The sequence below is a fragment of the Salvia miltiorrhiza genome, chromosome 8, assembly GCF_028751815.1.
Source record: "Salvia miltiorrhiza cultivar Shanhuang (shh) chromosome 8, IMPLAD_Smil_shh, whole genome shotgun sequence".
Classification (NCBI taxonomy): Eukaryota; Viridiplantae; Streptophyta; class Magnoliopsida; order Lamiales; family Lamiaceae; genus Salvia; species Salvia miltiorrhiza.
The window spans coordinates 57,971,429-57,982,806 of NC_080394.1; the positions used below are offsets into that span (position 1 = coordinate 57,971,429).

An 11,378-nucleotide genomic window follows, 5' to 3' on the forward strand; every position below is an offset into this window, starting at 1 on the left:
AATAATACACATTAATCAAGTGCTAGGTTTGCATGATTGGGTCCGTGATTGATAACTCGGCCCGTATTTAATCATTAAAATGAGCCCTTATTTATCATCCAAAGTTGGGTGAATTATTTAATTATTCATTCAATTCTATCTGTCTCATCCATCAAATCAAACGCTTCCTACGAATTTGAATTCCTTGTATGGTTAATTACAATGTATACGCACCAAAGTGGTCCATTGCACAATTTAACATAAACATGTTGATTTCCAAAACTCAAAGAAATGATGAGAAAAAGGAGTATTTGTAAAATAAATTTGATCCAATATGCAATTCGAATATATTTTGATTTAGCCAATTTCTAACAGCATTCAAACGCATGTTAGTGGTTGGCTCACACCTCAGCCAACGGCCCATTTTGCAATTTATAACAGAAAGATTATACTCTACCATATTTTTTTACCAAATTCTGTAAATCGATTTATTATTTTATCGACTCCCCCCCCCCCCCCCCCCCCAAAAAAAAATACAGAACTAACACCAAATAAATACGGCGGTAAATGATAAAAACAAATAAAATACCGACACGTGTAGATTTCATGAGCATCTAAATCAATCATTTCACATTAACCCACTCCGAACTAAATTAATTACAATAATCCCATAGTAGAAAATACAAGAACAAAACGCAATAACTTCTCAAGAACTAATAATAATAATAATAATAATTTCATTTATTGAATTCACACTCAGGTGGAGTAGTAGCATGCCTATTTGTGTCATCACAATAGTCATAATTCATATATATACTTGTCCCTCACTTCCTCAAATAGCCTTTGCTCCTTGCCACTCAACTTCCAATATTTGCTACCATTCCACCAATACTTGGAATCATAACAACCTTCAACATCTATGGTGTTTTTAGGCACTGGGCATGCACCAAAACCAAAACCTTGAAAATGGGCAACAAATGGTGCATGAGACCAGTCGATCTTGGTCTTCCCTCCATCTGTTGCCCAGTCTTCTCCATTCCACAAGCTCACCTGAATGCGCATTGGCTGGTTCGGATACGGAACCCCGATGTCCTGCTTGTTTCTGAACACCCTGATCGGAATATTGTCCACGTAGAATCTAAAATAATTTAAATAAACCGATCAATTTAATGCTCCTGTATACAGAGCAGGTGGAATATATATACTACTAGTATGCATTTTGAAATGCCAATTATGAACCATAGTCTATGACTTGAACAAAATATTAAGGGTTAATTGTAATTCGTGACCTGATTTTTGGGTCGAGTTTGCAAAATGGTATGAAACACGAAAGTAGAAAATACCGATTGTTTTCAAAACACGAGCCAAAGGTCAAACCATAATGTATGATATGTTAATTAAGCTTGTTTCTGAATACCCTAGTCAGAACATTGTCCACGTAGAATTTAAAATAATTTAAATAAATCGATTAATTTAATGCTATTATACATAGAGTAGAAGAGATATATATACTACTAATATGTATTTTGAAATGCCAATTATGAAGTGTAGATTATGACTTGAACGGAATATATTAAGGGGTAATTATTATCCGTGACCTGAATTTTGGGTCGAGTTTGAAAAATGGTATGACCTTTTAAAAAAATACGAAAGTAGAAAGTTCCGATTATTTTCAAAACACGAGCCAAAGGTGAAATCATAAAGTATAATTATGCAAGAATAATTATTTGATGAGAGAGAGTGTTCTTAGTTCTTACACTATCTGGTGAAGGTTCCATAGGAGTTTGTAAGTGTGGAAATCAGCAGTGGGATCAAACCATAGCAAGGTCCTTTGTTCTCTATCTCCCATCCCTTCTGCAAACACATTTGTTTGCAATGTGATTGGTTTACCTTCTCTATTGCCCAAGAATTCAAAATCTATCTCATCATGCTTGCTTGAGTTTGAAGTTAGCTGCAAATTATGTAGCCAAAAATAAATAAAAAAGTTAAATTTATGGCCCAATGAGCTATCTGAATATGAAACGAAATTAAACCACGTTATATGGGAGGAGGTTCAAATGAAAATCCTTATTTTAATTATGAGCGCGAGCACTATTTTCAGTCCTTCGAGCACAGATATTTTTTTGTTGATGCGTGGATGAATACATCACTTGAGTTCGAATTTCATCAAGGGCGAAAATTCCAGCTTTTCAATGCAGTTAATTTCTTATCAATGTAGTGTGCAATATTCTCACGATTTGGCGGGAAAAAAAATTGTAGCCCTCGCGATAATTAATCCATTAATATATACAGATATAATCAAATTTTAAAACAGTAATGAATTTTTCCACGTCAAAATAATACTATATAAAGAAAAATAAGAAAAAATGAGTGGATCAGTGTACATAAAATGCTGTAACGACTCCTGCAGAGTCCTTATTGGGAAGCTTGATTCTCATGTGAAAGAATCCTGATCCATAATTTAGCTTTGATCCAAATCCAGCACCTGCATACACAAATATATTGTACATTAGATTTAATCTCACATGTCATTTAATTTATCAGTGTGAAATGATCATCTATATATATATATATATACACACACACACTCAATTTAATCAAGAAAATATACAACAACATACAAGATTAAAACATTAATTCATATGATTTGTTATGTACTACTTGTAAGCATTATGGTCACATTATCTAATAACATACAATATTAAATATACTCACTCTGCCCCATTTATAATGGCACAATAAAAATGGACACCGAAATTAAGAATACGATGTTATATAAGAATGTAAAGTGGATAAAGACCATGTATTATTTTTAGAAAGTTGTCATTATAAATTGGATAAATTAAAAAAAAAAAGTATGTCATTATAAGTGGGACGGAAGGAGTATAAAATAACGTATTCAAATAAAAAATATATATATCAATATTCGAACCGGAATTGGGATCCATCCAAAGCTGAGCATCTCTGCGTTCATTGAGGAACATAACATGGTCGCCACCCCAAACGACGTCGTAAATATCATCGAACGGTACATCGCGGAATGCGGCATCCACCGTCGATCCGAACACGTAGAGAAGTGCAAGAAAAGTGAACTTACAATAACCCATTTTTGTCAAATGCATGAGAAAGAGAAACCCTAATTCTATCTCAAATTTCATGCATGTGTGAGTGTTATATATATAGAGATAGAGAAAGATGGAGAGAGAGAGAGAGGCACTATATCGACAGCTTTTTTTCTTAAGTGTGATTGCTTAAAACAAGCTGGGCAAGTGTTGTGTGATCATCAGCTTCAAACTTATCTTCACGCTATTAAATTTGGTCCATGCTCTCATCACCCATAACTAATTGCATATATATATACACACAAAAAAAAAAAAAAAAACCTTCTTATTTTAGGAAAAAAAATAATGTCGTAATTTAGGAGTGGGCTAAATTTGCAAAATTTGGTTTGGAATTATTGATCAATTAATTTAATTATGAGGCAATGAACTGTCATCGAGTGACGTTGATGTGTCACGGTTCGAATCGTTTTTGCCTTTGAAATTAAGGATAATTAGGCCCACATTTAAGCTATATAAAGTTAATAAACTCCTTAAGTTTAATTATTTATAAACATATACTCTAATTGATAAACATGTGATGTCATGATGAGCTTGGAGATTAATAATTTATAGATTGATAAAGATCGTATACTCAACTTCTATTGGGCTGTGTGGGTTGTATTTTCATTTATCTAAATATTTAATTTAATTGATATTAGCTTGATTTGTTTGAAGTATAAAAATTTAATGTGTACTAGTTTAGTTTTTTTATTGTAATATTAATTAGCTTGTACTAATTTAATTTAATTTATATTAGCTTGATTTATATTTAGTTTTTTTATTGCAATATAAAATTCAATTTCAGTATTTAAAAAAATAATTCTAATATTGAGTTGTGTGGAACTTGATATATATGTAGTATAGCTTATACACACGCGACACATACGTAAAGTTCGAATTAGTTAGCTTGTTATATTCCGTTAATAAATATTGGGTATATATTTATGATGTCATTAGATATATATAAAATATAGTATAATAATGATATTAATGATGCTAAAATAAAAGATGAAGCTAGAATGATAAGATTTCGTGTGAGAAAAATAGAAGCTAGCTATTGTCTTTATCCATGCTAGCTTTTGCCGTTGCAATTTTAATTTCTAGCACAAAGCTCTTATATTAATTATGATTATTAAAAAAGGGCAATTATGATGTGAACATAATTGTCAAGTTGGATTTTCTTTGGTTTCAAAAAAAAAAAAAAAAAGATGTCAAGTTGGACCGTTACCAAATACTACTACCTAAATTTAGAGATAGTTGAGCAATTTAGATTTTGATTTGTTGTGGTACGATTATGAATTGCATTACATTATGATGTCATCAAATATTATCAAAAAAACAACACAAAATCGGGAAGCAATATTATTCATTTATAACATTGTATATAGAGATACGCAATGTATCAAACAAAGTTGTTTTTCTTTTTAGAACCATAGAGTTGATTTTTCTAATTTGTACGTTTGATTACTAGGCGAATTATTTATAAATAAAAATTAGTTTGTTTCAAATATAACATGCATCACGTTCAAGAAAAATAAAAACTAGAACATGAAATTCATCAAGCAAAACATGAAAACTCACCAAAATCAAAACATCTCAAAAGTTCATCTATGCTTGTTTCTGACGGTGGTGTTAACTTGTCGGAAAATTCACCGGCACCGAGCTCGGTCGGCGACTAACTCCTCAATAGAGGGTTTGATTATGTTTTGTGTTGGAGTTAATTTTTAACTCCAGTATTATTTTGTTTTGCCTTTCATCACATTTTTGCAGGCCTTAAAACAAAGTCAAAGTCAGTTCCTACAAGATAGGAAACATGGAGAAATGAAGAGAAGTGGTTGAGGGAGTTAGTTCCTAAAATCATGGATAAAACCCTAAACTACCTCAACCTCCACTACTCCACTTCTTGCAACCACGTTTTCAGCCTTGAAGAGCAAGATTGGAGTTGTCTATAAAAGCTGAGGAAGTTCCCTCAGTCTGTGCAGAGCTTACAGAGAGAAATCAAGCCATGTAGGGCAATTGTGTACGAGTGCGATTCTGTATGTCGGGATGACATCAGAGTCAACACCCGTTGTTTTATTTTGTAAGGTTTCAGAGTATTACTCTTGAACCGAGTTTTGTTTTTTAATGAGAGTTTCGTTTATTCAATACCTAGAGTCTTGTAAAGGTATTGAACGTGAGTTGTTCATTCTCCCTTTAGTCATTTTGCCATGAGGCGTCTTCAAGTTATACCTTGTGGAAATGGCAAGAGTGATGTTAGCCTCGAAGAACTTGTCAAAACGTTTCTGGGCAGAGGCTGTGAACACAGCATGCCATATTAACAATCAGGTTAACATCAGACCAGGTACGTTCAAAACTCCGTATGAGATATTGTGGGGTAAGAAACCAAATCTCAAATACTTCCATGTTTTTGGTTGTGTATGTTACATACTAAATGACAGAGAATACCTCACAAAATTTGATGATAAATGTGATCAAGGTATTTTTCTAGGGTATTCCTTGAATAGTCAAGCCTTTCGGGTTTTTAACTTGAGAAGCCAAACGGTTCAAGAATCTGTCAATGTGGTATTTGATGATTTGAGTAGTGTTACAGATGAGAAGGACATGGAATATCAAGTGATAGAAGCACTAGTCCCTTTGACAGATGCAACAGAAGATGTTAAGTCAACAGAAGCCACCACATCACGGAATGCAACAGAAAATGCTGAGACAACAGAAGACACCACATCACAGATCCCTGAAGATCAAAGTGACAACGAAAAAGATATGGTAGCAGATGTTCAAAAAGAGAGTGAGAAATGTGAGCCTTCTCGAAGAATACGCAAAAATCATCCAGTCTCTCAAGTGATAGGTAATGTGAGTGATGGTGTGAAGACACGAGGTAAAACACCATTAGATTACCGAAAAATGATTTGCTTATCTTCTATTTGCACGTCTTTGCCTGGTTTTATGTGTTTTGTCTCAAAACTTGAACCTAAAAATGTTAAGGAGGCTTTGCGTGATGAATTTTGGGTGTTAGCCATGCAAGATGAGCTTAACCAGTTTGTTCAAAGTGATGTTTGGTATCTTGTGCCTAGACCTACTGACAGGAATGTGATCGACACAAAGTGGATATTCAAGAACAAATTCAATGAATATGGAACGATCGTGAGGAACAAAGCCCGGTTGGTTGCTCAGGGCTATACTCAAGTTGAATGGGTAGATTTCGATGATACGTTCGCACCCGTGGCACGGATTGAGTCGATTAGATTGCTGTCGAATTATGGTGTGATGTGCGATGAGATGATGGTGTACTGTGATATCATCAGTGCAACTAATATCTTGAAAAATCTGGTTCAACACTCAAGAACCAAACACATTGAAATCCGACATCACTTTATTCACGATTTGGTGGAACAAGAGGTAATCAAGCTAGACTTTGTTCAAATCAAAAATCAAATTGTGGATATTTTTATAAAACCCTTGGATTTTGAGAGATTTACCACATTAAGAAGGTCTCTTGGCCTTTGCTTTCGTGATTAAATAAAGAGGGTTTATTTGTTGCATCATGTGTAAAGTGACTTTTCTTTTGGATGCAACGTGTTTTTGCCTGTGTGATTGTCTCTGTTGCTATAACATGTTCCTCTACACTAACTCAGTATATGTGTGTGTATAATTTATTTAAAGCACAGAAAAAACCAAAGTAGTTTGGGGGGCACGGTGTTCGCTGCGACGATGCTACCTTACAAAATGGTCATCCTCGATTGCTTTCACAAGTTTAGACTAGGGGCACGGCGTTCGCTGCGACGATGCACTCTATGTCACTACAAATGAGTGAATTTTACTTGGTACTGTGCTTGTATGTGTGAATTATGAAAAGCTGAGATATGTGTTAGTGGATGTGATGGTAACATGGTAAATCACATTAGGCGTAAAATATGTAACGTTTGGGAAGTTACCAGTGTCCGATTTTTGTGGGATCTCTCTCTCTATCCACGGTTTTTTGTGAATCTTGAAGCTTTCCATGATTTTTGATTTGTGTCTATCTCTATTTTGGTTTCCTTAAGTTCTAACCCTAAATTTCGAAACTGTGATGAAGATATATTTCAACGATTTTGTTTTTTGAGTGGTTGGATTTGTTTTTCTCTATATTTATTGCCAAGCAATCACATCATCTTCATCACTCTTCATCATCATCTTTGTTTGACGTAGAGAACCTTTGAACTTCTCAAGTTGTTTTTAGTGTTGCGGAAGATGCTATGGTCACAGTACCAGTGGCAGATCTTCGATCGATCTTGCAACGCGTCAACGATATGGAACTCTATCATTTGAAAGCAAAGAAGAACTTTGTCGAGTTTCTTTCTTCCCAAAAAGGGGGAGTAGATGATGCTGCAACAGATGCAGAGGAAGCAAGAGAACAGGCAAAATGACCAAATCAAGAGATCTTTAGAGGAGACAGGGGGAGTTTGTTGGCAGTTGGTTTTTGATGAACCTTCTGTTTGTTTTTGGTGACTTGATGTTGTTTTCTGAACTCTCTAATCGGTTTTGCCTTGTGTTCCCTGCATGTTTAGACAACTGCTGTGTTAGTAATTGCTTGTGCAGGGGGAGCTCGAAGAAAGGGGGAGATCTTGTTTGGTTTTGTGAAGAAAGGCAAAAAGGGGGAGTTTGTTAGTGTGCGTTAACGTGTGTGTTATGCTCACATGTACTCCAACATTATCGTTTTTGTTTTGCGCTTTCTTCACCGTTGTTTTGCGGATAGTATGTATGCAGGGGGAGTTTACAGCAAGGGGGAGTGTATGTGTTTTGTGAAGAAAGGCAAAAAGGGGGAGTTTGTTGGAGTTATTTTTCTAACTCCAAATTAAACTAACAAATGCTTTGTTATTGTTTTGCTCTTTCTTCACGTCTTTGGTTGATAGGAAACTGACCTAGTCAAGACTTGAGATTTGAAGCTGTAAACGAAGGTATTAAGGGGAAGAGTTTCAGTTGCTAAAAAGGAGGAAGTGGAGATAAAGAGAGAGAAAAGAGAGGAGCTTGTTGGCAGCTCCTAAAATCAAGGGAGAAGTGGACTAAATCAAACAACTATCAAACGGCCACTTCATCCATGATCAAAGCCACGACTTCAAGCCTTGGGAAGCAAGATTGAGATGCCTATATATACCAAGGAGAAGTCTCAGTTCAGATCACGAAGTCTGAAGATCAAAATCGAGTCATTTGAGTGATCTGTGTACGAATGCTGTTTAGAGTGTTAGGATAACATTGTTTATAGCATTCATTGATTTCGTCGGATTTCGGAGTATAACTCTTGAATCCAGTTTCTGTTTGTTAATGAGAGTGTCTAGTGTTCAAATACCTAGAGTCTTGTAAAGGTATTGAACGTGAGTGTTCATTCTCCATTTAGTCTTTTTGCCATAAGACGTCTTCAAGTTATAAATTATAACTTGAAGAATTTTTCCATCTATTTGTGTCATCCATTTTTATTTATTTCCGCTGCAATTTTTCTCTGTGTGCACTGGTGTGCTGCCCTAACACAGTGCTTAACATCAAAGTATGAAGGAAGCAACACTTTCAAGTGGTATCAGAGCAGTCACTCGACACACTGAGTGTGATCCTCGTTGTTATCAGAACAGTTGCTTCAACATGGAGTCCAAAAATCTCGGATTTATGCTACCACCAATTCTGGATGTTGCAAATTGCTCTTTCAAAAAGTACAAATGCAGAGGGAGACATCCATTTCGGGGGAGATTTAAAGGCTTATTGGTTTTGTGAAGAAAGGCAAAAAGGGGGAGTTTGTTGGAGTTAATTTTTAACTCCAGTATTATTTTGTTTTGCCTTTCATCACATTTTTGCAGGCCTTAAAACAAAGTCAAAGTCAGTTCCTACAAGATAGGAAACATGGAGAAATGAAGAGAAGTGGTTGAGGGAGTTAGTTCCTAAAATCATGGATAAAACCCTAAACTACCTCAACCTCCACTACTCCACTTCTTGCAACCACGTTTTCAGCCTTGAAGAGCAAGATTGGAGTTGTCTATAAAAGCTGAGGAAGTTCCCTCAGTCTGTGCAGAGCTTACAGAGAGAAATCAAGCCATGTAGGGCAATTGTGTACGAGTGTGATTCTGTATGTCGGGACGACATCAGAGTCAACACCCGTTGTTTTATTTTGTAAGGTTTCAGAGTATTACTCTTGAACCGAGTTTTGTTTTTTAATGAGAGTTTCGTTTGTTCAATACCTATAGTCTTGTAAAGGTATTGAACGTGAGTTGTTCATTCTCCCTTTAGTCATTTTGCCATGAGGCGTCTTCAAGTTATATAATTTATAACTTGAAGAATTTTTGTATCTCCTTGTGTCTCCCATTTTTATTTTCGCTGCGGTTTACTCTGTATTTTTTGTGCGTGCTGTTCCAACATTATGCACAACATTTTGTTCCAGACGAAGCAACACTATCATTTTGACACCTTGTGTATAAAGGGTGATTGTAAGGAAAAATCTACGTACGTAGTGATTTTATGCTCAAGTCAATTGCGTGTGCTATCAGACAATTTATGTCTCTCCTTAACGTAGATAATTAAAATATTATACTCCCTCCGTCCATGAAATGAGTACTCATTTGTGGATGACACGAGTTTTAAGAAATGTATTGAGTGTAGTGTAAATAGAATAAGAGTCCCACTTTTTGAGAATATCAATTAAAGGGTTGTGTGGGGTACATTTGCCAAAAAGAGAAATGGATACTCATTTCGTGGGCGGACAAAAAAGGAAACATGAATACTCATTTTGTGGACGGAGGGAGTATGACTTACTACAACAAAAAATATGGATTAATATGCATGTCAATTTAATAGTAAAATGATTAAATGTTTGAGGCCAAAATCTTTATAAAAACTCATCAAAACCAAAACATCCCAAAATTCAAATGCATTCAATTTCTTAGGAATGGCAAAATCACATGCTATGAACTAGTGTTTCTTAGTTGCTTCATATTTATCATCGCTTTGTTAATTTCAAAAGAGTTCACCACATCAAAGAAAAAGAACAAAAAACTTAAAACTCCCAAACAAACATATCCATCACTAATCCACCAAAAAATCCTAAATGAAAAATAAAATAAAATTGAATTATTAAAAAATATCTAGAATTTCCAAGACGTAGTTATTACAAAGGGGGCAATTGCCCCCCTGAACCCACATCTCCCTCGAGCAAAGCCGGCAAAACGAATGGCCGCACGGCTCAAACGCCGCCCCCTTATGCCTCACCATGCAAATGCTGCAGCTGATGTTGGCGCTGCCGCCCTCCTCCTCCTCCTCCTCCTCCTCCTCGTCCTCCTCGTCCATCCCGTACTCGTCGTCCTCCTCCGCCAGCAGCGACAGCAGCGACATCTTCTGCACCGGCTGCTCCTCCCCCGCCCCCGCCCCGCCCCCGGCCCCGGCCCCCTCATCCCCGCCCCCGGCCCCCTCCTCCGCCGCGTCGGCCGCCCGCTCCTCCTCCGCCTCCTCCTCCTGCAGCCGCCGCAGCGGCGAGGGGTCCGAGTCGAACCTCGCGCTCCGCTCGCTGCGGCCGCCGCTGGAGTTCCGCCGCAGGCTCGAGGAGCGGAAGTCCGACACGGCGGCGATGTCGGGCTGCATCCCCGGGTCGGACTCCGGCGCCGCGCTGACCCGGCCCGAGGCGTGGCGGAACATCACGCGCTTCTTGCTCGTCTGGATGGGGACGTCGGAGGCCGGGACGGCCACGCTCGACGTCCAGGCGGAGCCGCCGCCGCCGCTGCCGCGGCGGCCGTGGCTCCGGATCTTCTCCTTGAAATGCTTCCACCCCCTCAGCTCCTCCTTTGCGCTGCCGTCGGCGCCTTCGTCGTCGATGACGTCCGTCAAGGTGCGGGTGGATACGGCGCGGGAGAATTTTCCGTCGCCGCCGCTTCGGCCGCCGCCGTCGGGTTCCATCCGCCGCCGTTAACTGGGAAATGGATTGTTTTTGTGTGGAATTAGACGCAACGTAGAATTAGAAACTGTTTTTTTGTTTTTTGGGAAAATAGAATTAATTTTGATGATGTTTAAAGCAAATGAGAAATATAGATATATTTTTAAAAAAAATTATTTAGGAAATTAGGGAGGAGAAATAGAGTAATAGATGGTATTTGTGGACAGATTGAACGAGTCTGGAGGGAGTGGTTGTTTTTTTTTTTGGTTTTTATGCTCTAATATTTGATTTCATGAAAATGTTAAATAAAAAGTAACATGCAAATATAATAGAATAACATGCATTTTTCTATAAAATGATTATTATTGTTTTTTATTTAATCAGAACAATGTAGTTTGAATTCAAAACTAAAT

General features: G+C 37.2%; 2 protein-coding genes across 2 annotated transcripts; both read right to left on the reverse strand.

Moving 5' to 3' along the window:
- Nucleotides 1–547: 547 nt before the first annotated feature.
- Nucleotides 548–3,285, reverse strand: LOC130999547 (xyloglucan endotransglucosylase/hydrolase protein 2-like). The gene is given in 5 exon segments (XM_057925101.1): nt 548–791; nt 793–1,117; nt 1,737–1,930; nt 2,364–2,464; nt 2,912–3,285. Coding segments are annotated over 5 exon segments (921 nt in total). The 5' UTR covers nt 3,138–3,285; the 3' UTR covers nt 548–716.
- Nucleotides 3,286–10,172: 6,887 nt separating this feature from the next.
- On the reverse strand, nt 10,173–10,988 carry LOC130998832 (uncharacterized). The gene has a single exon (XM_057924238.1). The coding sequence runs from the start codon at nt 10,986–10,988 to the stop codon at nt 10,173–10,175; it is 816 nt and encodes a 271-aa protein (XP_057780221.1).
- Nucleotides 10,989–11,378: the final 390 nt, after the last annotated feature.